Source organism: Amblyomma maculatum, chromosome 2 (genome assembly GCF_055883805.1).
Source record: "Amblyomma maculatum isolate TAMU_Amacu chromosome 2, ASM5588380v1, whole genome shotgun sequence".
Lineage (NCBI taxonomy): Eukaryota > Metazoa > Arthropoda > Arachnida > Ixodida > Ixodidae > Amblyomma > Amblyomma maculatum.
This window is the reverse complement of record NC_139345.1, coordinates 33,973,791-34,001,023: the sequence shown is the minus strand read 5'-3', so window position 1 is coordinate 34,001,023 and position 27,233 is coordinate 33,973,791. Positions and strand designations below refer to the sequence as shown.

General features: G+C 41.6%; 1 protein-coding gene across 3 annotated transcripts; it reads left to right on the top strand.

The window, feature by feature from the left end:
- Positions 1 to 6: 6 nt before the first annotated feature.
- On the top strand, positions 7 to 25,714 carry Vps45 (vacuolar protein sorting 45). Of its 3 annotated transcripts, XM_084593738.1 has the most exons (14): positions 7 to 235; positions 347 to 471; positions 2,328 to 2,526; positions 3,002 to 3,150; positions 3,799 to 3,936; positions 8,202 to 8,312; positions 11,028 to 11,162; positions 11,238 to 11,348; positions 14,467 to 14,634; positions 15,336 to 15,494; positions 23,111 to 23,218; positions 23,759 to 23,874; positions 24,374 to 24,520; positions 25,381 to 25,714. In XM_084593738.1, the coding sequence occupies exons 2-14, from the start codon at positions 379 to 381 to the stop codon at positions 25,439 to 25,441; spliced, it is 1,695 nt and encodes a 564-aa protein (XP_084449864.1). In that variant the 5' UTR covers positions 7 to 235; positions 347 to 378; the 3' UTR covers positions 25,442 to 25,714. The 3 variants fall into 3 exon arrangements, with proteins under 3 accessions (XP_084449864.1, XP_084449863.1, XP_084449865.1); XM_084593737.1 differs by having other exon boundaries at positions 7 to 471; XM_084593739.1 differs by lacking the exons at positions 7 to 235; positions 24,374 to 24,520.
- The last annotated feature ends 1,519 nt before the right edge of the window (positions 25,715 to 27,233 follow it).

The window sequence follows — 27,233 nt, the reverse complement described above, 5'->3', positions numbered from 1 at the left end:
TTAGAAACGGAGAGGCGGATAACTGTTTCAACATGGCGCCTTTGGTTCAGGATGGTTCTTAGTTCTTCTCTCAAAGGAGGCGGTTTCGGTTTTCCAAAGCTGTTTTCGCTTTACTGATGCACTATGACCTTGTTTATAGACTTCATTACATGCAGACTTGACGTGGACCTGTGGGAGTTTCATCTATGTGTTTCACATTGTAGTCTAGGTTGTTTTGCCTGCAGGGCGTAGAGAGGTAGGGTCATATTTGTGGACAGCGGGTGTCCTTAGGACCCAGTGACAGCTCGAAAGAGTGAGCAACTTTTGTGTAGTTGAGTTCCCTAATATTGAGTAATATCGTTGCCAGTTCGAACGGATAACTGGGAACGGTTGAGCAAGATGAGTGCCGTTGCTGCAATTCGGCTGTACATTGACAAGATGATAGAAGAAAGTGGGCCGGGCATGAAAGTATTGATGATGGATAAGGAAACTGTAAGTCAACATTTGCTGTTATCAGTCCACTTTTCTAAATGTCCTTGTATTTGGTTGTATTGTATGGTGTCAAGCACACAAGTTATTTCACATAAGCTACATCAGTGTCATGCAGCATATATTTTTTCAGTTTTATAGTAGCATGCTGCTTGCTAGTTCCGCAGTACGAGTATTTATTATTTTTTTTTTTGAGGCGCAATTAAACGCAGGTATCACCACCAAATGGCATGCTGCATAATATAAATAAGCAAAAGTATAGCACAAAACCAACATCAGTTTCGCTTGTGGGCTTGTCTCAAAATTTAAAACCGCTGGTTTCACACAGTAAAGAAAGGGCTACAAGTTTTTTTGTTATGCTTGTCATGTTATCGCCTGCTAGAACAAGGAAGGTACTGGTTAGTATGCTAAAATGAAGGAATTCGTTGCTAGTCTACTGCTGATACTAAATATGTCAATTCACATTGCAGAAGGCGTGCGATTGTTGCAGCCTAGTACACTGCAAAACAAGTGTAAAAAAAAAAACAAAGAAATTGGATTTCACGCCTGATACTTTTATATTATACAAATTTCTTGTGAAGAAAAATTAAAGTGGTTCTGTCATGCACAGAAGATGCACGTGTTCTGAGCTACGCCATGGTGGTGCAGTCGTGCAGTGGTCAGGACGCACTACTACAGTACCCAAGGATGCGAAATTGAATCCTGGCGGCGACAGCCGCTTTTTGGTGGAGGCGAAAAGCAAGGCACCCGTGTGCTGTGCGATGTCGGTACACGTTAAAGATCTCAGGTGGTCGAAATTTCTGGAGCCCACTACTACGACGTTTCTCATAGCCTGAATCGCTTTGCGATGTTAAACCCCACAAAGTAAATTAAACTAGCATGTGCTCTGAAGCATGTGAACATGTAGCATGTTCACATACTGCATAAGAACAAAGAACACAGCATAATTCACAAAAACAGCTTCATAGAGTTTGGCCTTGGTGCAAGCATGAAGTCCAGATTTTATGAAGCTGTTCTTGTGGCACTTTTGTGTCACTCGACTGCATGTTGGCTGATGAGCATGGTGTGTCAACTGTGGCATATTAGGTTGTAAGCGTCGCTGTAGTGGCTGCTCTTGGATTTTAAAAGTCCAGTTAGGGAGGTAACTGTAGCAGTATAGACCTATATTTTTTGTTTGTCTGTTGCAGTAGGTTTTATTGTGCAGTGCTTTGTAAGTAGCGGTTCACCACAAGAGGAAACGAAGATACAACTCAACCATTATGGCAGGTGACAAGAAAACAAAAAAATTCTTTGGATAACTATAAGGGGTCCTCTTCTAGGTGTTCACTTGATAACAGTGGACTTATCAGTGATGTGTTGAAGGAAGTGCATTTGTTACCTTGAAGGAGCGGTATTTTATGCAATTTTCTGAGTGCACTAAGCTATTGCTGATTTCATACTTCAATTTCTGAGTGGTTGCTGGTAACCAGTTTCTTGCTAAATTCAGATTGTCGTGAATGCAGTGTTAATGTGTTGTTGAAGCCATGTTAAACATTGTATTATGTTGGGGAATTTTATGTATCTATTTTCTTTTGCTGTTGTTGTGATTTCAGGTAGGAAGAGAGCTGGCAAGTGCCCAGTGTTTTGACCAGACAGTGACGGTTTCTAAACTATTGCTTAAGAATTTGCTGCTTTCATTCGTATTCCTCTGGGAACATTCTTCTTATGATTTACAAATGTGTGGAGCTAAAGGAGTGGTCATTTTCATTCTGCTTATAAGAGCGTGGAAAAAATGCAGAACTGCTGTTATTGTTTTAATTTAGAAGAGAGGCAGTTGTCTTATAGTATTATTTGCGTAATGCATCTTCAAACCTTTTCAGACGACCACTGTAAGTGTGGTGTATGCCCAGTCGGAGATGCTGCTGAAAGAAGTCTACCTCTTTGAAAGGATCGACATGTGTAGTGGCACTGAGCCTATGAAACACCTGAAGTGCATTGCATTCCTGCGGCCAATCAGGGAGAATATAGAGCTGCTCGTTCAGGAGCTGAGGAATCCCCGCTACGGCCAATACTATATATGTGAGTTGATTGCTAATAGAAGGCTTTATGCATTTTTCACTTGCTTTTAGTGAATACAGCAGTTGCAGCAGATTTTTCACATTTAACTTACTTGAACTTTTCAGTGATGTGTTCAGCTGTCTTGCAGCATCAGTATTACTTATTGTTAGGGCTTTTTGTAATGTTTTGTTTACAACATAATATTTTGTTGGGGCTGCTTCGAAGAAGTTTCCACTCTCTGTTATTTGTGGCTGTTGTTTTATGTATATGGAAGCTTGTTTTTTAATATAATAAAGGCAACTGCAAAATTCTCAATAGCTTGTAACTTTTTACCTGCTTCGTTATCTTCTGACCTGATGTTTGCTATGAAGGGTATAGCATTTTTTGCCACCATGTGCGGATACCCTGACAGAAAATAAAACGAGTTGGAGCTTGGAGCTTGAAGTTACAAAAGTTGCAGCATTAGAAATAAACTCTAGTGTTTATCATCTTTCAGATTTTAGCAACACAGTCAACCGCAGTGATATTAAAGAGCTTGCAGAGGCTGATGACCAGGAATGCGTTCAGGAAGTCAAAGAATTCTTTGGGGACTATGTCGCCCTGGCACCTCACCTTTTTTCATTCAACCTGTCTGGCTGCTTTCAGGTGAGGTCTTGTTTTGAATACTGTGCAAGATAAACACCTATCGGGAATTACTTTTGTGCAGGACTTTTGACATGACTGGGATTCTGATAAACCCATCGTAAATGGCACCACATCATACTGTTAGGAAACAGGAAGTTCTGCTGATAATAAAAAATAATAATTAAAAAAAAAAGTTCTTCCGTAATGCCTCAGTGGTTAAGGTGCTCATCTACGTAGTCAGGAGGCCCAGGCTCGAACCTAGTCTCGCGGCTGCATTTCGATGGAGGTGAAACAGAGTGCCCGTATACTGTGTAGTGTCGGTGCATATTGAAGAACTCAAAGTAGCCAAAATTGGCTGGAGCCCTCAACTATGGCATCCCTTGTAGCCTGTGCTGCTTTTGGACGTTAAACTCCATAAACCAAGCCAAACCAATAAAATCGCACCAGCTACATCCACTGCAGGACAGAGGCCTCTCCGAATGATCTCTGATTAGCTTAGTCCTGCGCCTCAGCTGCTCACCCCACAAAAGCAGCATGAGCATGCTGGTGCTCTTTTACCTAAGCAGTGGAAACAAGTGCTGTCCTATATGTGCCATGTTGTGCATTGTTACGAAGTGAAATTGTGGATGCAGTTTGCCGTGTTGTAAGTGCTCACCCCTGGCAATGCAGGGTCAGCGTTGGAGCACAGCTGCCTTTGAGAGGAGCGTTCAGGGCCTTGTGGCACTACTACTGAGCCTTCGCAAGGCTCCAGTGGTGCGGTATCAGTGCAACTCGGAGCCAGCACGGCGACTTGCTGAAGGTGTCTCGGTGAGGCCTTTTGCCATACAACACTATCATGGTGTATTATGTAAATTCAGAAAGAACAAAGTAACATTGACAGAACAGCATCTGGCATGTGTTAGAGTACGACAATTTTTTTGATGAGAAGGGTAGGGGCGTGCTGGAGTACAACAGCTTGATATGGACTGATAACATCAGAAGGTTTTAGAAAATGTGTTCTGTAACTTGGACTCTCCACTCCATGGATGTAACTTCTTCCCTGCATTGTGTGCAGCATACTACTCAGTGGTGGCAAAATGGAGTGCAGGTTCTGCAGAATAACCTTTTATTTGTGAACTGACAGCATCAAGCCATAAGCCACTTACTCTCCAGCCAGAAATTGTGATTTGGTCTCTCACGCGAATAGTGTATGCAAAGAGTGCTGGTGTAGTCTCACATTAGCCATTTGTTTTTGCTTAGGCCTGAGAAGAGATGTTTATTTCATGTGAATGGGAGCTAACAAGTTAATGTGGAAACCAATAAAGCTGCAGATGGATTTAGTTGATTTTTCATGCTTGAATTGCCTTGTGTGCTAGTATGGATACAAAACAGAAGGGGTCTGCACTCAGTCTGCACAGAGGCAGACTGAGTGCAGACTATAAACTGATCTTATTGCATGTAAATTCATTTTATATAAGCTGTTAAATGCATGAAGAAATTGAAACAATGTATCAAAAATTATTGATGTCAAGGTGCTTGAGTCTACTTCTTTTGATTTTTGGTTATTAAGGATGCACTGATGGTTGGTCAGGGTTTTTTTCACTTGCTTACAAAGTCAACCTTTCTCTTCGTCAGCTGTCTGAGGGGTTACTTATGCATACACCATCACTTCTGAACGTCATGCAAAAGGCATCAAATAATTTTCTTAGCATCTTATGAAACCAGAGGAGGACTGTGGTGTAATAAAAAATTGGCTGTGGTGTTTGAACCCAGCTGCTTGAAGCCTTTCTCATGATGCCTGGAAGTGGAGCCATATGTGTAAGTGACCGGTCTATCACACTGATGAAAAAAGGTTGGGCAACTATCAGGTTGTCTGGAGGGTACCGTATATTGTTGAAAAGTGCCATCATAATTGTTGTTGAGAGGCCACCACAAGTTCAAAAAAATTTCAGGTATCACTTTAGATATTCCTTCTGTTGTATAAATATTTTTTTTTCATCCTGTGGAGTGGGAACATTTTTGTTCCTTGGTCTTGCAGGCTTTGCTGAGCATACTACATGTTTAGTGGTGTTGCTTCCACAAAAACATTTTGCCAGCAGCAATATTGCATAGTCTGTGCACATGGTGTATTAAAGCTGGCATGATCAAGTCTGCTGCTCTTGGAAAGATCAGACACGCAGGGACTTCTGGAAATGTGGCCCCTTGTCATTACACATTTATAATTTTCTCATTGTGGTCTGTTCACTCAATGTATTGTTTCAAATATCGTCATGTGGTGACCCTTCATTTTGTATGGCCTAGTTAATCACAGCTGCGTATTCTTACAGATTTCAATTTCTGCATGCTCCACATATTGAATCTGGAAGTGGTTTGGTCCCATGGTTTGCGCAGTTCCTTAAAATCTTTGAATATTCTTCATTTTTGAATAAGTGCTTCAAAAGTCCTCGTAATTTTCAAAATATTTATGCTGTCCTTGAATTCCTCAAAAATTGTGTCAAGCTAGTTTATCTCTAAAAATAAGGCTACATGGCAACTATAGGAGCACCCTTAGATGGCACAACAGAAGACAGGGACAAGATAAGTGAAACCCAAAGCATCAACCTGGTGCACAGCAGGATAGATACTCCAAGATACACCTCCTTGTCTCCTTCCCATTTTTTCTCTTTTATTTTTTGTATTTCTTTTCTTTTTCCTAGACTTCTGTTATGTGAGCAAACTGTTGTGAATAAATTAGCTATATGAATGCCTGCATGGAAATGAGAGGATGCAGCAGGAAGTCTGAAATGAAGGCACTGTGAACTTGTAAAAAAAAAAAAAAAAGAAATCTGGAAAGAAAAGCTCAAAATTTTGCTGGAGGCAGCCGCTTGTTTCTTTGAGAACGGTGGTATTAAGAATGGCATAACTCGCCTTGTCAGGGCTAACAGTTTCCACCAAAAAGCCAGAGGAAACTAAGAGGGATGGTGGCCTTGGAATGGGAAATCAGGGGCTAAGCAAGGTTCAGAGGGTTCCTAACCTCTATGATCTGAAAAAGACTTCTTCTTTCCCTCCTTGTCTTTTGCCCCTTCATGTCCTGGGATTCATTGAATTCTTTAATTTTAGGACAAATAGTCTGTGCAAACCCTGTCTGGTCGTGATAGTGATTACGCATAGTTCACAAGGCTCACATATATTTAATGAAAAAGGGCGTAAGAACTGCAGCACGTGACTTTGCAGCAGGGTCTGATTCATAGTGACTTCTCACATTTATTAACCATTTCAATGTCGAGTTTTTTTTGCTAGTGATGCACTCAAGAGAAAGCACTTCAGCAGCCTGGAAAAAGCAAAAACAGCAACTTGCAAGCAAAAGATGAGAGAAAGAAGAGCGAGGCAGCGACCTTTGCTTGCTGCTGATGGCAATTAGCGAGCCCACTGAAGGGTAGCAGTGCGTGCCCCAAACTTGACGCCCTGTAGTGAGAAGATGATAAAAAAGCTTCTATTAAGTTACAAAGATGACAGAACAGCCCTCGTAAATCTTTGAACGAAGAATTGCAAGCATAGAAGTGCTGGCGCACACAGAAGCCTCCACTCTTCTCAAAAGTTGGGCCTGCATCACTGTCGCCGAGTCACCACGCCCCCTCACCCCGCACCCATGCGCGCACGCATACACTCACTCATTCTTTCACTCTCTCTTCTGGAGAGAGGGAGGAGTTGAAGAGGTTTCACTCAGTGCATTCAATCTTCCAGTCTCAAACTACTTGCTGTCAGGTCCCGGGGCTTCCGCTCTGACAGGAAGCAGCGTGATGGTCACATGATCTTGCAAGCTCCTTCCATTGTTTGCTCTTAGCAGACAATGCAAGCCATCGGTCATCACGACTCAGCTTTTTGCAGTGATGCCGTGTGCATGTTTATCTTTTGGTGTACGTGTAATACGAAAGATACATAACAGAGGTGCAAATCATTTGGTGCTTTTCCCGAATGGAGCGTGACATGCCTGAATCTGAAGCGTTTTACAGAACTCAGTTTGTTAGGGTTTGCTTGCCGTTGCTGGTCACGAAGTTCTTCCAAGAGCCCAGCTCACTACATTCAAAAGTAGACAAAAGCGTTTGCAAAAACATTTAGTACATCAAGCGTTAACTGCTCCAGCACAAAACGGTTCGCTTGTGACACTTTTGGACCTGTGCATTGAAAAAAATCGCGAAACAGGTGACCATTTGGACAGCACAATAAAACGATCTGTTCTCGGGCCTCTGGGCACTTCCGTGCATAGTGAAATTCAAGACAAGAAAGCAAAAACGCAAGATTTAGACTTCTTACGCCTGCTTATACAGGCTGTGTAATTTTTTTTGCACACAATATCAAATACAGGAACAGAAAAGTATTCGGAATGCACTTGGAGTTTAACTCAAAATGGCCGCCGACCCAGGAGCTGTACTTGTGGGTGGAGCTTCTGGACTGTCCGAGGAAAATCGAACGCCGGACACCTGTCAACTAGTAGTCTGGCACTGCCCGGGTCTGAAAATCGAATGTATCCGCTGACAGACATATTGGAGAAATGATAATACAAGCTGCTAGAAATATGCTATAGATAGCAGCACCACTCCCTGCATAGGCTGGTGTTTTTGAATGCAGAGAGGAGTACATACAGGTACAGGGTCATCCACTTCAAGCTATAACACTGTCACTGCTTTCAATGCACCATTGTGTCCGGCCCAGCTGTGTAATGAAGCCAAGTGGCGTGCCATGCGAAGCAGAACCTCCAGGTCCCTCCGTGCATGTATTGCTTTGCTTCACTATTCTCCTTTATTGGGCGTATGGTTGTTTTGAAAGCAGTGACCATGTTATATCTAGGAGTGGATGACCCTGTACATCAGTGGCACTGTGAAAGGGCTTACTCACGCTTATTCATTTGCCAGTTGTCAAGGAACAGAATGAAATAAACATCCTTTCTTTCATCATCATGTAGGCGCTCTGAACTTTAACTCCCTTCTTTATATATCAACTGATGGACATCCATGCCTGTTGAATGTCATTTGCTATTGGCTGGATATCGGAATCAGTTGCTGAAGCTGTGTACACTGTGAATCTAATCTTGTATTTCTTTATTTTATTTGCAGCAATGGATGAAGAGAGAGGCAAAGCTTTTTGACTTTAGAAAACCCGAGTTGCCACCATTGCTGCTCATCTTGGACCGTAGAAGTGATGTGGTTACACCGCTACTCAATCAGGCAAGCAGTTATCATGTGAATCATAAAACCCATTTTGGCACCGATTGATTAACAGCAAATAGTCTTCCCACAGCCTTTGTGCTCTGTGCTTTGTATGTTCGACAGTGAGAGCTACTATTAGCATCTCGGAAGTTATTATCATTAGCAAAAGTACAGGTTTTAACATGAAAGAATTCATAATATGCAACATTGTTAGTATGTAATATATATATTGAATAAATCATATTAATTAGGACATTGAGTGTTACAGCATACTACATTAGACACAATTCTAGCATACATTCCTTTTTTTTTTTTTGTACGAAAGTTGAAATGTGCAGCCAAAGCCAAAATAATGTAAGATGTGCAGCCAAAGCCATGCTGTGAATATCTGCAACACCATTGTCTCTTGAATTGATGATTAAGACTTTTTGTATTTTTGCTTGACATTTTCTGTTTTTGCAAGCATAAAAATTGGATGCGTGTTTAATAGTAGAACATTTGGTTGGGGCAATTACGGTACACAAGTGCTTTTTTTATGTGTTTCTATTTAAAATTGTACCCACGGTTTCTCATCCAATATGGCAGTGAATAAGATATGGTGGCTGAGAAATTTTGCTGTTGGCCTCCTACTCTCATTAGAAAATTAGTCATGTTCATTTGTTAGGAAAAACAAAGAGCCACAGAGTTTTATGCTTTATTGCTTACATGTTTGTTCCTTGCCTCCACGTATTGGCACTGTGCCTGGAAACCTCTGGTGTAATTCAGGAAAGGGTGCATAGGGTGCCATATTGCTATTAGGGTGGTTTCAGAACTGCAGTAATAAGTAGTGTTTATTTCCTATGTGTCTTACCTGAAATCAGTATACAGTTAAACCTGGTTATGACGAAATTGTAAGATGTCCGTGATTTTTCGTTACATCTATGTGTTTGTTATATGTGCAGTTTTCGCATGAAGACTGAAAAGGATAATGCAGAACAAAAACCAAATTAAGAGCTGATTGTAAGGGAAATCACCTTGAAAGTGTTTACAGTAAATCAGAATTTTTCGATGCTATAGGAGTGGGGAAATGTTTCGAGATTTGTGGGGGAGAGTGTGTTCATTCGAGGGTTTGCGCTGCCATGAAGTGAGGATGCACCAGCGTCTTCTCGCATGTTCCCGCTCGCCCACCACCATTGCCCCGGAAGACCGACTCTGCCTAGCATTGCCAGCGTGCTTCGCGGTTCCCACTACCGACGTGTGAGCAGCTGCATGGCAGTGAAAGATGCATACTGCTCGCGGGTCCATGTTTATTTCTTCTGTTAATTTTGCTGCTTTTAAGCATGAACTATTATAGTGCCATGTTGCAAAAGTGAAAGCAGCGGAGACTGCTGTGTTTGCCATGTAAATGCACCTTCGGCACTGAAACACAGCGCTTTAATTGTATTGGCTGCGGTCGCACATTGCTATAGCAGATGTTCCTCTCACGTCAGTTTATGTTTTATCACTCTGAAACTTGGGAAGTTGTGCCCAATTTCTAGTAATTCAGCACTAACTGAGAGATGGTGCCTTGAGTTTGTTATATCGAGGCTAACTGCCTCGACATGTTTATTACATGGAGTTTACAAATGCATGTTCTTCAATAGGGGCACCGTTGGGGAATTGAAAAACTTCGTAATATTGAGGAATTCACTACGTGGAAGCTCGTTACATAGAGGTTTAACTGTATTACATAGAAACCTGTGGGAGGTAGCTTAATGGTTAGAAAAGGCTAAAGCTATGTGATGTTTAGGCTCTCATTGAGTACTTATTTTGCTAATATGAGCGCACGAATATTGAAATTTTCAAATATGAATCAAATACAAATACGGAAAAAAAATACCTTTGAATATCAAATCTCATATCTGATCATTGCAAAAAAAGAAAATAAAAAAATGGCAAAAATTGTTCGTCATCTTTATTTCAGGATTCACGTAGTATTTGCATATAAGATTAAACTGGAATTGTGCAGCAGTGCGTACCTTATTGAAAAATGCAATATAAATATTGTACAGGAGATCTGCATGAAACTGGGTCGAGCTGTCATATTGCTGCTGAATGCTGTAACCTCTCGTTAATTAGACCACCGAATAACAAGAAAACAAATATGCCAATATTAACCAGAAGCTTGAACTATGGAATGGTTCCATAAAAACTACCAAGAGCAATTTATGCAGTAATTTTACGTGATGGACATCTGCATGGTGGTTGCCTGCATTTGAGATGAGACTGAAGTGAAAACGGTGTTTTTTCCTGGTTTCTTCAAGTGCTTCGCCTTGCACACACTGTCGGTAAGGCTCTTTTCACAGAAGGAAAGGTCCCTTCTCACAAAAGCGCACTATCGCAGTTTGAGGATGCTTCAATAAACAGCCAGTACAGTCAAGCATTGTGGTGAAGCGTGCAGTGCTGTGAAACTGCAGTGATTTTTCGGTTCATGCGGTAAATTTTTAATGTCCTAAATATTATGAATATGCAATTTTCTACTGTGAATACAAACAGAATAAAAAAAACATATCCAATTTGTATCAAAATTTTGTATATTCACACACCCGTAGTTGCTAGTAGATGTCACTTCTTCATACTTCCCTGCAGTAGACCTTCATAGGCCAAGTGTGTATGTCATGAGCCAGTTTTGGTTTTGCAGCACAGTTATACTGGATTTGAATTTACTTATATATTTCAGACTTGTTTCTTAAGAGCACTGATTCTCATTTGCAGTGGACATATCAAGCAATGGTTCACGAGTTGCTGAAAATTCAAAACAACAGGGTCAACCTGTCTCAAGTTCCTGGAATCTCACGGGACCTGAGAGATATGGTTCTCTCAGAGGACAATGACGAGTTCTACAGCAGTGTAAGCTTGCCAGTGTTTTTAGCGTAGGAAAGCATCTTATTTAATCACTTTTCTTCTTTTTCTTTTCTTGTGCAGAACATGTACAAGAATTTTGGTGAAATTGGATCGAACATTAAGGACCTCATGGAAGAATTTCAAGCAAAAACCAAGAGCCATGAGAAAGTCGAGTCCATAGCTGACATGAAGGTATGCAGATCCTAAGGAGCATTTAAAAACTCCACAAGCTATAGAGGGACTAAAGAACACTACAGTGATGTGTTCCTTTGTATCCATCTTGTTTGCTTTTTACATTTACGCAGCAGTTTATGTTAGGTAGCGAAGCACGGGAAGTAGTAGGCGAATATGTCTATTTAGGACAGGTAGTAACCGCAGATCCGGACCATGAAAGGGAAATAAGAAGGAGAATAAGACTAGGATGGAGCGCATTTGGCAAGCACTCCCAGATTATGACTAGCAGCTTACCGGTATCGCTCAAGAGGAAAGTATACAACAGTTGCATCTTACCTGTACTCACCTATGGGGCTGAAACGTGGAAGCTAACAAAGAGGGTTCTGCATAAGTTGAGGACAACGCAGAGGGCTATGGAAAGAAAAATGGTAGGGATAATGTTAAGAGATAGAAAACTTGCAGAGTGGGTCAGAGAAATAACTCAAATCACTGACATTTTTAGGGCAACAGTTAACTTTTATATATGGATGATGTGGTGTTCCGGATGGTTCGTTGATCCAGGGACACGTTGCAGGAAACGGACAGGACAACTTTTCGAGCGCTATGGGCACCATATCAAATGGGTCAAAAACACATTTCGCCTCTGCGAACACCGTCCGCAGATGTAAATCGGCGGTCAGTCCTCATTTTCGCGCCCCGCCACCCCTATTAAGTATACATTTTCAACATCTTGGGGACCAACCTCGTGGCCAATCGGAAGAAACCAGCTTCTTCAAGCCAATCAGAATGACAAAGCCACATTTTAGATAGCCAATGCAACGTCGGCACCTCCAGGATTGGTTCCTCGCGAGCACCGCGTGCCTCCCACCAATCGTTTGCCCTTTCCCTCATGTGGACATGGCGCACAGATACCCTCTCAAAATCAGGGGCGAGACAAAACAAATTAACAAAGACGCATGAACGCCACTTTCACCAGCAATGCATACCGTGCAAGGGCACACAGGGCAGCAAGATATATGAGGGTAATGTTCGGACCCCACTGGCCGTAAGCAGAGCGGGAAGAATAAGAGAAATTATTGCTACCCCGCTCATCAACACGAGTGCCGTGTGCCGCGGTGATGTTTCCGTCAACTTTAAAATTGACAACACCGATGTGCCTTACTGTTCTCCCGCATCTGGGCCGGCCCGGCAAGAGCGCCGCGGGGATTCTATGTTCAGTCGAGAGTCGACGGCGCGGTCCTTTCTGCTCGAATACCATGAAGGCATCGCATTAGAAATGGCACCCCCGGCTAGAGCGAGCGAAGCCAGAAACACGAGACCGCTTGTGTGTAAACGTCGCGCTTCCCGAGCGATCGTCCGTTTTCGTGTTTTGGTCTGCCAGCTTGCGATTGCGTTGGTGCCGCCCTATTGGTAATGCACTGAGCAGGGAAGATAATAAACCTTTGCCCGTTATTGGTCTGAGCTGACAGGTTAAACGACGACGCGGAGATGGTTTCGCTCTCCGCAGTCTTCGTGTCGTCGGCACGCCTGACTTGCAATGATCCGTCTGAAACTGAAACAATGTGTGCTACCCGTAAGACTACCCTAGGTTTCTCACGCGGCTGCAACAGCGATCAGCACACTCCTCCGGTCGCACAGGCCAGAGGTCACTGCGGTGTGTACATTTGAAGGCCCTTAAGTGGTACGAGCGGCAGATCCGGCGTAGGTTGTTTTCCCCGAGAGTCATAATTCCTGTGCCTGGCGCCATCACGCCTACTCTGTCTCACGGTCCAACCACCTCCTCACCAGGTCTCAGCCCCGCACTCCCGGTCAAAGAACTTTTCTTACGTATTTCGAGTTCAACGGGTGTCTGGACGCGTCCTCTTAAAAAAACCCTGACAACAAAGTTAACAATTACAAAGAAAAGACAAACAGAAGAAGCGAGCCGGTTGTTTTAAAGTGCTCCCCTCCTCCACAACGGCCCGGCAACTTAACAGCAACGAACTGGATTCCAAGGGAAGGAAAGCGTAGCAGGGGGCGGCAGAAAGTTAGGTGGGCAGATGCGGTTAAGAAGTTCGCAGGGGTCAAGTGGATGCAGCTAGCACAGAACCGGGTTAATTAGAGAAATATGGGAGAGGCCTTCGCCCTGCAGTGGGTATAGTCCGGCTGATGATGATGATGTTTGCGTTGTTTTTACTTCCCTAGACATAAAACAACTAGCCCTCATCACATGATTTACTAAAACTTAACAGGCATGTACAGCCTACAGTAACCGATAAATGTGATTTTGGTTACTAAGTATATCTAACTTTTTAACCTGTTACATCGTGACCTTTGTTTTGCTCTGGATATCAACTCGCATTTGCTGTGGCAATGTAATAACGTGTTGAAATGTAGTTAATGTGCACCTTATAGCAGGCTACCTTGCTTTACTCAACATGTTTCATAACTCATCTTGTCAGCTAAAATTCTATTTCTCTATTGCAACTATTTTTGTAGTTAAACTACAAACATGAACACTTCTTTAGTTTGACACTGAGTTGTGTTAAACTAAACACTTCTGAATATTGATGGCACGATCTTATGGGGTCATGAAAAATATTTGTATTATCAAAAATCGCTTTCATCTAAAACAAACAAAATTAGTCTGCAGAGGCAGTGTAAATTCATTTATGCACAGTTTTTCAGCTAACGAGATTTATTAACGACCGCATGCCATTGTTCACGACACATAGTGCGTGACTGGGGGTCGCGAGCATCATGATGTTAGCAACACATGCACTGTATGCTCCACTCACTTTCAGTGCACATGCATAACTGGCAATTATAACACTGACAGGGTGATGCTTGAGGGTGCGACCAGCTCTCATGCATTTGTGTTATCATAGTGGATAGGGACAGTGTTCAGAACATTTAAATTTTTGCGCACTGTACATAAAGCACTCTTTCCAGGAAATTTTACAAATTCGCGTCGTCCCGAAATTCATATCAGCTGTGATTAATCATCAAAATTCTCCTGTAGTAGTATCTGTGATGCAGTATGCAGGCTTGATGGTATTGCTTTTCGCTCACCGGTGGTACTAAACTGCAATCTTTGCACGTATCGAATGCCAGTATAGTAAAGGGGATTAAAAAGTGCACTTTTGTGCATGTGCAGGCCTTCGTGGAGCACTATCCCCAGTTCAAAAAGATTCAGGGCACGGTGGCCAAGCATGTCACTCTCGTGGGTGAGCTGTCGCGTCTGGTTGGCGCCCACAGCCTGCTCGAAGTGTCGGAGGTCGAACAAGAAATTGTTGCTACCAGGGATCATTCGGACCTCCTCAAGGTATGCAAAGAAAGTCTGTTCCCCTCTGACTCCTTGCATCGGTAAAAGCTTGATAATTCGAACTTGGTCAATTTCAAATCTCTGACAACAAGTTGAACTTCGCGATGTACAATATTTATTATTTTTTTCCTGTTAAGAAGAAGCTCCTTAGATAAAGATGTTGCACTACGAACCAACCAATGTGCTCACTAAAGTAAAACTTGAAATTACATCTGTTGTATTCACTATATTTAGATGTTTGTAATTAATGGACTGTTCACAAGCTGACACCTCTTTTTTTCTCTCTTTCTCTACCCAGTAGAGTTATCAATATGCTATTAATGTCTGAATTATAGTTCAGTGCAGTGAGATCTAATAGCGTAGCGTTACACTCGTGCTAGGTTGGTGTTCTATTCCTTGTTTCTTGTTACTGCCCAAGCTATAGGTAGTACAATTACAGCTTGCTTTAATTATTGATCCCTCCATCCGTTATAATCATTTTGGTAGAGCGTTAAGAGCTGGACTTCCTTCTGTCGTTTTGGCCTGTGCACCTTTTATGATCACTGCACTCTTATGAAATGCCTGGGGCTGTTGGTGCTCTTTTGCACTGAAGTGATGAACACAACATATGACATGACTGTTACTCTCTTTCACTACACCATTTTGCTGTTTTTGCCAGTGAACTAAATGGACGAACGTTTGTACATGCTTTTATTCTTCAGAGGATACGAAACTTGATTGGCAGCAGCAAAGTTCGGGACATTGATTGCCTCCGTTTGGTCATTCTGTATGCCTTGCACTTTGACAAACACAGCAGCAATGACCTCAGTGGCTTGACACAACTCTTGAAAGGGAGAGGCATCTCGGAGACGCTTTTGCGAGTGAGTAGAAGTTATGTCAAACTAGTCACTGTGTACAGCAGTTAAGTCGCTGTACAATAGATGTTTAAAACCCATAAGATACATGTGCACTCATCGAAAATGGAAAGGGAGGCACTCAGTGGTACTCTTTGTGTATAGTCCAGTTGAACTGTAGCTGTGAACCTTTGCTACCTAAGAGAGCAACACTGCAATTGAAACGTTTCTACTAATATCAGTTGCTTAAGTTCACCAAGTGGCATAGATATGCTGTCTTATAAAGCGGAGCTGCATATATATGGCAAGAAAGATTGTGTCACTCTGCCGCAACTTTTAAAAGAAACTGGTTGTGAATGAAAGGGAAAACATGAAACTTTTGACATTTCTAAAATTGATTTTTCAGAATGTTATTTCATTGGCAGCATCACATTATCATTATACTCTTGGACTGAATGTAGGGGTGACATGAAATATGCAGCATGTTGGGCCCGCCAGTTCGGCCATTATGTCGAAATTTTTGGTTCCATCATTACATCCCTCAGGCTTAAGCCGCGTTCAGCACTGTTCTTGCTCGACCAAACTTTTCTGTGAGGTGAATAAACTTTGATGCGAAATTCAAGTTGTGTGCCATTGAAAATGTGCTAAAAAATGGGAACCATGCAGAAGGGAGGCAGTTCGACGAAAGTAAAAAAAAAAAAAAATGATCTGGGACTGGTGCAAGGGTGCAAGAGGGCTCTGGCCAATGAAGCCAATAGACCAAGTCATTCGTCAGAGCTTGGGCTTGAGAATTGTCTACATGCAGCAGCTGCTGTGACTGTTTATTTTTGTCACACTTCATGATGAAGGGATATCAGCATGTTTTTAGAGTGTTTACTGAACAGGTGCATCTTTTACACCGGTGCTACTTATGTGTGTTTTTTTTTAATGGAAACTGCCATTTTCCTGGTGGTACGATTTATACTCTGGTGTGGCTTAACGACTGGATAGGCACGTACAGTAATATTTAGGCGCGTGTGCAATATACGAAAACTTTGAATGGCAAATCGGGTATCCTTGTATTCAATTTGTCGAACAAGTCAAATAATACAGGTTCAAAGTTATTTGAATGGAATGGAATGGAATATGTTCTCAGGTCCTGTAATATTTTTCGAATAGCTGGCATAGAGGTTAAATAATGCTTGGTGTATTTTTCTTCGACTCTGTTCCGAAAGCAAGGACTTCACATGCCGTGTCCCATGTTGCCATGATAGGTGTGCATGAGATTTAAGGTTCTGTGCTGTGACGTGGTCCATTTGCATGGCAGTATTCGTAGTGCTCATGCATGTCCTCAGAGATTGGGCAACGTAGCAGGGCTTAGGCAGGTTTAGCAAGCATGGCCTTGGTAGCCTGGTCTCAGAGCTCATGGCTCATCATAGCTTTTGACCGTGTCGTGTACTGTGTGGTGCTATAATTTATTCCCTTCTATTATAGACATCAAAAGTTGCTCTTTCTATGCATTTATCTGATGATAATGCAATTAGTGCTGAGTAATAACGCTGTACCACCAACAATGCACCAGTGCTAGTAGTACTTTAATTGTTTTATATGTGTAGCGAATGTTCATAAAAGTGTTCTTCTGTACAGTTTTCTTAATTCGGCCTTGAAGGGACCAGGAAAAATTTTAAAATTAACTGAAAGTTCACATAATGTAATGGTCCTAAAAATTCCTCCAAAAATCATTTTATCATCTAATGAACACCTGTAGGGTGTCTGTGTGCATACGAGATGAAACCCAATTGAGAATGGACGGTTTTTCTCAGTTTTGCCAGTGCTTTGCTTTGCACGCACTGTTGGGAAAGTTAAAGAATGGCTGCAATGTCCTGAATGTCTCTGCTGACTGTTTCGCCCTCTGGTGCAGTAACAGGGGTGCCTATTCGCAAAACTGCCCCATAGCATTTAGAGGATGCTTCACCACACGGTCCACGCGGCGAGCATTGCCGTGAAGCGTGCAGTGCAGCCAAACTGCTCGTGACCAGCTCGCTGTTTCAGTGTTCTGGAAGCAGTGCATGGATGCACAAAAGGGATATATGTGAGGCACAATTCCTAAATACCTAACAAATTAGCAGTGACATGTCAAGCAGGGTCCAAAACAGTGCAACAGGTCGATGTGCAAGCTCGATCGCAGCCGCATGATGTCGTGAAGTTAAAGAAAGCGAAACCAAGACTATGTGACTGAGCTGTATCTCAGAAACACAGAAATTTGATTTGTCATCTTACCCGTCACAGTGCGCATTGTCCATGCAGTTCAGGTTTCGAGAGAGGTCTGTTTCAGTGGTTGCTGGCTATGCAAGTTGTACCTCTATGCCATCCTCCATTCAATTAACTGATGCGAGCCTGCCCATGTCTAAATTAATAAGCGTTCGATGCCATATCCTTACGTGGCTGCTGGCTTGGGCCGCGCTTCTATTCCGAATTATCTGAAGAAAAAGCTCCTTATGAGCTTTTTCTGTATCCTTATTAGATGCAGTTCCCTCGCTATTCATGTTCCAATATGTGGTCTTTATCTGGGCTATTTGTGTTCTATTCGGTAGCAAAGCTATACTATTCACATTTAGTAAAGTTTGGAAGAGGTACCATATTTGCATTACTGTGAACAATTGTGGGCTGCAGGGAGAGCTGCAGAGCAATCATAGCTATGGCATAATGTTCCTAATATCTCATTTGTCTCACGTATATTGGCGGAGACCCATGCTTTGGCTTCAAATGTAAGTTGACACCTCCTCCACTTCCCATTTTTAAATTTGAAGAACAGGTAAAGTTGGAATCGTGTAAATGCAATACTGTTTGCTCACCACTAGTAATGCAGATTTTGTGATCTGAGCATCACTATAGTGGCTTAGTGGTCTGTCTGCTCGACTGCTAGGCTCAAGGAAATTGGTTCCATCCCAGCTGCATTTCATTAAAGGTGAAAATACAAAGCACATATATACTGTGCAATGTCAGTGCACATTAAAGAAGCTTTGGTAGTCTAAATTAACGGACCCCTCTGCTACGGTGTCCCTCATAGCTGATTTTATTTCAAGGCATTAAACTCCATACAAATACAGTGTTTCCATGCTCAGAAAACTTATGGACACATATACCTTTTCAGGGGGGTATTGTCGAATGTTTAAAAAAAAAAAAAAAAAAAAAAAAAAAGGTTTTGGTTTTGGCATTTTTTTACAGTGTTTTTCGCACCAGTAGATAAAAATGAATACAGTGATTGAATATGAAGACTGATATCTAAATATCACTTTTAAAGGTTGTGAGTCCTTTACTGTTTAACATGTTCGAAACTATATTTGGACATTACTGTAATACTGATGCAGCAAATTTTTTAACACTGTGCTTTTTTTTTTTTTCGATGCCATCTCTGCAGGAGGGTTTGCTTTTATTAAATACTAATGTGTGAATTTTCTAGGTATTGAATTTGGTTTCACAGCTTATCTTACCGTTACACATGCACACGTTTGCTTTAAGAGTTTGCTTCACGATCAGATTGATGTGCATGACCTGTGGTCCAATATGTTGGAGGCACCACCCGACAGCTTGCTCACATTATATAGTAGACTAGCATGACCCTTGCTACACTACATTATCACCACACATGCCTAGTGTTTTTTAAGGCGAAAGCCTTTAATGGCTCATGATTCATCAGTATGTCCGTCCACGAGAAGTGTCCGCGCGATTCCGCGGGATACCGCGACACTGTGACGTCATCACCTGATGACATTATGACCCGTCGTGACGTTATGATCGGATGTGATGTCAGGATGACGTCACATCCAGTCATGTATAATAACTGGAACTAACGCCATCATGATGGCACATTACGTCCTGTCATGATGTCATATCTGGTCATGACCGATGACATCACCAGGTGATTCACAGATGCGAAGCTGACCCCGCCAGATGTCCGATCTGGGCACCCGTACTGTGCCTTTCATTTGGCGCTTCCTTGAACGCCGCACCATACAGCACACACAAGCAGGCGCAGTACAGCAAGCATCAGTAGCTTTTCAGATTGGTTTACAGGAAAGAAAAGGCACGGTATCTGTCACAATTCTTTGCGGACATCTGAACCGAGCTTCAAGAAAAAGGAGGAGGGTGGGAGGGAAAGAAGAAAGAGGTGCCGTAGTGGAGGGCTATGGACCACCACGCTATAAAGGCTTTTACCTCATCGTACTTTAATGGTCCAAAGTGCTCCTATAATTTTTTTCATGCAGAATACCAACTTTTTCTAAATACTAGCTCCTTTTTAAAAGCTGATTAGTTATCAGTCACGGTGGTTACTTGCAATGGCAACTGCAGCAGCTGCAGGTTTTGGCCTTTAATACCTGGCTGCTGTGGCTATTTGAACAGAGAAAAAAAATAAAATAAATACTGGCTAAGATTTGATTGCAGGTGGACAGGGTACAGGGTGGCCAAACCAGTGAAGAGTCATCTGTTGTGGCTTCTCTCGTAATCCTTGTGCAGTGTTGGTTGCGAATGCTTGAAATTGGAGGTGTGCGAATATTTGAAATTTACAATAGGAATTGAAAATGTTTGTTATTTGATTTGTGTTTGTATTCGCAAAACTGATATTGGGAATTTTTCGAATATTCGAAAGTTACCGAATTACACCGAAAAGTTTTGAATTCACCACAGTGTCACTGCACTGCGCACTTCACCGCAATGCTTGACTGCATGGACTGTGCAGTGAAGCATCATCAAAGTGCGATGGGGCAGTTTTGGAAAGAGGGACCTTCGTTTTTCTGAAGAGGGTCTTTCCAACAGTGTGCGTACAGTGAAACACTCGACGGAACTACGGAACTGGCAAAAAACGTTGTTCTCATTTTAGTTACATCTAAAATGCAGAAAACCATCTTGCAAGCATATCAGAAAAAATTTCTGTGATGCAAACGATTTCAAGCAGTTTCTTCAGGTCTGTTTGATAATTCGAGCTTTCAGTTAATTTGGACATCTTTCCTGGTCCCTTGAAGGCCAAATTAACGAGAGTTTACTGTAACCAGCAGCGATAGATAGCTCCACCTGGTTTCATGCAGGTCCTTCGTGTACAAAAACTGGTGTATACAGAATCCTCCATAAAATTTATGCTGGATATTTCAGTAGGGTATACACTCCTGTACAAAGTTCTTCTTTGTAAATACCATGTGAATTTTGAAATAAACAAGACAAACTGTGTTTAATTTTCCTTTTTTTTTATTGATTAGATATTCAATATTTGATTCAATATTCAAAGGCATTTTCTCCCATATTCCTATTCGATTCATATGAGGGTCCATCGGGTCCTTGAAAATCCTTGAATTTTTGGTGTAGTGAGGGAGATGACCATGGAAAAATGCTAGTATCCTTTTAATTTTCTTCTTTCACGAGTCATCTTGTTGGAGATGACTTTACCTCAACACTACTATGAAGCAATGCATGTCGTGTGTGAGTTTGTTAATGTGGGTGTACGGGTGGGGGTGGGGGTGCGACCTTCAAAGTAGGTGAAGTCTCAGTTTCTCTGCCCATGCCACACATGGCTACCGTAGCCTGGTAACCTACTCCGAGAGCAAGATTTGGGCACGAAGTGGAAGGAGACACAGTGCTAACGCGATTCAGGCACGGTACCCGGTGCGCCATAAGCATGGGAAGCCTACACAGTAGCCACGCAAGTGGTTCACTGGCACACAGCAAGCATGTGTGCGTTGCTTTGCAAGAGCAGCGCAGGCTTCACCTAAAGCCATTCCATAAAATTTTCTGCCCACTGTAAAAAAAAAAAAAAAAAGAAAAGAAAAAAAAAAGGAAAATTATATAGTCTTCAGCGTCGCCAACACCTGTGCTTCCACACAGGAAAGTTTCTTCCATGCGTGCAGCAGTGATCGAGCACTGCTTGGCTCGCTATACATAAGTATGTATGTATATGAAGTACATAAGATATGTAAAGTAAGTACAGCTAGTATATGGGGACTGGACACATTGTTCTCTAGTCTGTGCATGCTTTTTCACGATTCTCCAGCACGTAGGAGAAATTTTGTTCTTGTTACTGGACAGACCCTATTCTCCCGCAAATATGTTGCCCACTGAGGAGTCAAGAATGTCGCAATCATTGAGCAGGCCTTGTGTCTTTTGTCGGACATTAATAAGTATGTGGAAGCAGCAGTGAAGAAAGAAGTAAATTTTTCAAAATGTGCGGCCTTTCAAAACATATTAGCCTTCTGTTGAGACCCACTTGTGCTAACCAAGCTCAACTTTGCATTAAATGCATCCATCGTCTTGCAGCCTTTTCTTCTGTTATACCAAACAGACAAGTCATTGGTATCCTTTTTGGTGGAAGACCTTATCTGTGCACTTAGAAAGCTCTTGCTGAAATCCATCAAGGCCTCAGTTCTGTGTTCTTCTGCTGTAATAATAAGCATTTTGTAGATGGATATAGAAGATCCAACAAATTACATTTCACTCGAGAAGATTGATATTGACTACACGGCAGAAGATGTTCTGAAAAGCTGCAGGTCGAGCTCGAAGGAGGTGTTTACATTTAAGATTGAATGCAAGCCGTTTCTCTTGGCAGAAAAAAAAAAAAAAATACATACTAGACAAAAGCTCACTGCAGTCTTCTCCAGTTCGAGGCCTTATCTCGCTAAACCCAAGGCAGATGTGTGAAGTCTGCAAAGAGCATTGAGGGCTTTAAAAAAGTCTCGGACACATTGATGGCTGCAAAGAGGTTAACAGAAATGCAAAGGAACACTACACTTTCAAAATATACAGATATTCTGCAGGATCACAAGCACAAGCACTGTAGCACTTCACGTTACAGGGAGCTCTTGGGAGTTACGGGCAAGTGTGGAGCAAGAGTTCATTGTGAAACAGCAAGTTGTCGTGGAAAATGTGAAAGAGGTTTCTTATTATATCCCAGCAGACTGTGTGTGATGCTAGGGAAAGAGCAGGTGGCATTGCTAAAGTGAACATCTCAAAAGAGTTGAGGATGTCCATGGCTTCTGCAAGACAGCATTGCCATGCTTTTCTGGAAGCTGAAAAGAAGCAGGAAGACGAAAGTGAAAAGCAGCAGCTAAATAAAAAGTGAGGTCTTGGAGAAGCTATTGCAGATTTGAAGAAAAAAAAGAGATTGGAAGCGGCTGTTGCTTAGTTGAATGCTTCTGCGGACACATGCAGAGAAGGCAGAAGCTACCAATGACAAATATGGATTGTTATGTCAAACCATTTGAGGAAGGCTGCAATAAAAAAGCCAAAGAAGATTGTGAACATCAGGGCTCAACTTGAAAAAAAGTGAAGCTGAGCTTTCATGAAATGTTCAACTAATGTAGAGGAAATTAGCTTTCTTGCTCTTGTAAAAAGTCTCTTGAGCAGTCAGTGTTAAGACGTGAGATGTAAGAAATGTTTCTCTAGTAAAATGATGTGTTTTTAAGCCCTTGAAAGATCCTTGGAAGTCCTTGAAAATCCTTGAATTTGTGGCTGAAAACCAGCATTAACCCTACATATTCAAAAATTTAAATATTACATGTTTCCCACCCTTTTTTAAAGACCTTTTTGTTGAGTTTTACATGTCTTTAGCATAAATATTAATGGTAGCTGCATTGAGAGTGTTTTTCTATCATTGCTTCCTTCCTTTTATTATATAGGTGATACCAGCAGCTTTAGATTTTCAAGAACGTAAGCTTCAACCTGTGGACAAGTTCAGTGCTGACAATGTGCGTGCTTTCACTAAGAAGGTTATCAAGGGTCTAAAGGTTAGTTCTGATGTTAACAGTCATGCTTTGTGAACATGGGTTCTAATTCTTGATCATATTTTGTTTAGAATGGTGCAACAAACATACATTGAAATTAAATTAATTTTTAATCAGACATGAAGTATGTGTTAAATGTTTCTTTTTTGCACTGTCACATAAAAGCAAAAGTTGCACGTAATAGTGGTGAAGGCATCGTATAAATAAACTCCAATTTCCTTAATGTGGTTGACTTCTAGAAGCAGAGCTGTGATTTTTGGTCAAAAAGAAAATTTGTGCGTGTCATTAAATTTAAATATCTGGAACTTCGCGACCTCATGAAAAATCTGCCTGCTTTTCAAAGCTACTTCACCTGCCTTTTTTCCAAAAACATATATTAAAAAATATATGTATATGTATGCATATAATGAAAAGGCAGTGTCAAAGGCACTTTGCGTTTACTGTTAAGGTGAAGCTTGAGCATCCTCTTAATTTTTGTACAGTCAAGAACATTTTTTCAAGCATTTTTAAATGTACTGATTGCTTAAATTTGTTGGCCCTCAGGGTGTGGAGAATATCTACACGCAGCATGTTCCTCTTGTCTATGACATATTGGAAGATCTGTTGCGAGGCCGACTGAGAGACAACGCTTACCCTCAAGCTTATGCGCCATCCGACAGGTAACATTTGCAAGACTAATAATTCATGCCCTTTGCAGCGATTTGGAAAGCAGCTGTTTTTGACATTACCTGGGTTAACCTTAAAATTTAGTCCCTCACAACACAAGTTAATAGGAGTGAATGTAAGCTAGCACTCCTGCAGCAGCTTGTGTGAGCTGTATATTGGATGGTTGGAGACATTTTTAACAATATAGGATGAGGCAACAAAAAGTGAAATGTTCTAGTTGCAATGATTACTGCAAGCTTGATCATTCCTCTTTTGCATGTTTTTATAGACTAAAGTTCTGCAACTTTGCTGCGAGCCATTCTTGAGCATAACACAGGATACCTTCTAGCAGAAGTGGCAGGTGTATGCGCAGCATTCCTCCATGGTCAGCGGGAAGCTGCTGTGGCCTCTCATTCGTATAGCACCTTTTTATGTGGCGTGCATGCGATGCAAATGATGGTCACTGTTTATGAGGTGACTGGCAGCTCAAAGGCATTACCTTTTGCTTTGCAGTGGTAGCATTCTGCGGTACCAGGACATAACGGTGTTCATTGCGGGTGGGGTGACCTACGAGGAGTCCCTTTCTATATACAAGCTCAATGTGGCCAATCCAACAGTCCGTATCATGTTGGGGGGAACATGTGTCCATAACTTCACCAGGTGAGGATATGAGAGAAAGTGATAAAGCGATTAGGCCTTTGCATATAGTACATATTTTTGAATGTTTGATTGATAGTAAAGTACATTAGTATTTGATTAGGTGCGAATGTTTAGTATTCAAAATGTCGGAAGTATTCGTCTCAAGCAAATAACTTCTGGAATGCTTACTTTGTATGGTTTAAATTCAACATATCTCCTCTGGGTTTGCACAAGCAATCAGTTCAGCTAATTACGCATGCGCGGTTGTTTTCGTGGTCATACCCGTGACGTCGTAGGTCGGCCGAAACCTTTCAGTTTCACCACTTTAGTGCTTTAAAATACTGCTACTTGGTATTTAAAAAATTTTTTTTTTTTTGTACCGGAAAGAGGGGATTTTAAGGAATGTGATGAGATTACGATCTTAAAATGTTCAAAAATCCCCCGGAGTTGCCCCTTAATGAGTGTGGTAAGACTTCAGTGCACTCATTCTTTCGTGTAGTGGCCTTATGTGCGAGAAAAATAAATGACTTTGGGAATGCCTATTGCTATTTCCTTTTTCTATGCCATGAATGTTTGAAATTATTGGGCGAAAGCTACTATTCACTCCTAACCAAAATTATGTATATATATATATATATATATATATATATATATATATATATATATATGTATATCTGCACAGGCCTAAAAGTGATGTTGTGGTGCGTTGTTATCTTTGTTGATGACAATTTACTAAAATGAAGAATATACTCAAGTGGACCTTCTTGAGCGAGATTTCTGTCCTCTCTCTTCTTTTCCTTTTTGTGTTTGGCGCATCATAGCCATTGTTGCTTTTGTGCCATAAAACCCCACATGACTAACTGATTATCTTCTTTTCCTAGCTTCCTGGATGAGCTTCGAGCAGCTTGTAGTGAATACACAAGGTCAGGAAGACGCCTGTAACATTCCATTTTTCCGGATTGTGTTCTTGTCTTACCATCATTGTGTGGTGTTCCCTGAGGAGACGCACACTTGAACCTGAGGGCAGCATTCTTAAGGGGGGGCAGCCTGAAGCGGTCTTGCTGTTGTGAAGAAATGTGCTGCTGCTGCGGGAGCCTCCTCAGCACTTGTTAAAGAGGGGTCTTTGTGAGACCAACTGCAAGCTTGTTACCTTGTGTGAATATGTAAAGTCTTTGATCTGTTCTGTGTGTAACATTAAATAGTCCATAAACAAGGGATCTGTACTGTTCTTGAGAACTTGGTCAATGCGAACCTGAGAGCTTGTATGCTGCCATGTTGCCGCACGCACACATGCAGGGTCTTGCGATTGAGAAAAAGAAACTTTCTAGTAGCTACTTTGAAAAGACACATCTGATCCACATCTGTACATTTAGCTGCAATACTGAGGCACCGGCAGCAAGAAACTTGTGCTTAAGATATTTCTGCATGATCCACAAGCTCTTCCTTGTGATCAAGCTTCGAGGCTTTTTGAGCATGACACCCTCACAGCAGAAATCCTTCCCTACATCACAGATTCGTCTGTGGAGATGCAGCTGTTAGCATTAAAAGCCTGATATTAATTGTAAAGGGGTTAACATGTGGTTACAAGCTGCTAGCGTGACAGTGTGTTGTCACGCTGATGTTACAAACTGCTAGCATGACAACGCACGGTGCTGCAGAGGGTTCACCATGGTAAATTAACTGCGGTTTTATGAATATCGGCCGACGCCATCGGCTGAACGGCCTTTTCTGAAGGGCATCTGCTGCATTTTTCTGTTGCATCAGACTAAAGCTAACTTGTAAGAGAAGATAGGCATTACTATACAAAAATCATTTTGCTTCTGCAGATATTAAAGGGGCCATGGCAGATCATTTATGAAGGCTAAAAGTTAGAGGTATGCGAATATTCAAAATTTTAAATACAAATTGAATATGTTTGTTATTTGATTCATATTCGAAAAACTGATAGTATATGAAATAATTTTAAACTACCAAATACAAAGAAAATAGAGTTCACCGCAGTTTCCCTGCACTGCACGCTTCATTGCAATGCTTTATCGCGTAGACTGTGCAGTGAAGAAGCATCCTCAAAATGCAATGGGGCCGTTTTGTGAAAAGGACCTTCCCGACAGTGTTGCACACAGCGAAGCCCTTGAGGGAAAAACGTCGTCCTTACTTAGCATTTTTTTTTTTTCTCAAATGCAGGCATGCATCTTGCAGGTGTTCATCAGATAAAATTACCATGATGCGAATGGTTTTTGGTAGTTTTTTTCAGTTTCTTTGCAAATACCATGTGATTTCTGAAATAATAAAGGCAAACAGTGTTTGCTGTTTTTAATTTCCCTAATCACTTGTGAAGAGCAGTTTGAAAAGATGTTTGTAAATTATGGGTTCCAAGCAGAGCTTTTAATATTCACTCGAACAGTGACAAAGGCCACAGATTTGTATTCGAATGTGACCATCAAAGTCCATTTAAGATGCTTGTAGTGATGAAAATTCTGCAACCTATGAGTATGAGAATATTTTAAGCTTCGAATAGCTTGCAATTATTTTCTGCTATTGAATTGAAAATCATTCCACTACAAGAAAAAGTTGAGGAGGCCAGGTAACGCTGTAAGAACAGCTGAGGAGCCCTGACCTCCACACACAGAGCAATACAACAGCTTGCAGTGAAGGCGGTACCATATCAACACATATGTAGGCTAAGCTACATTATGTTTGAGAGCAAAAACAAAAACAAAGTAAGAAAAAGAGG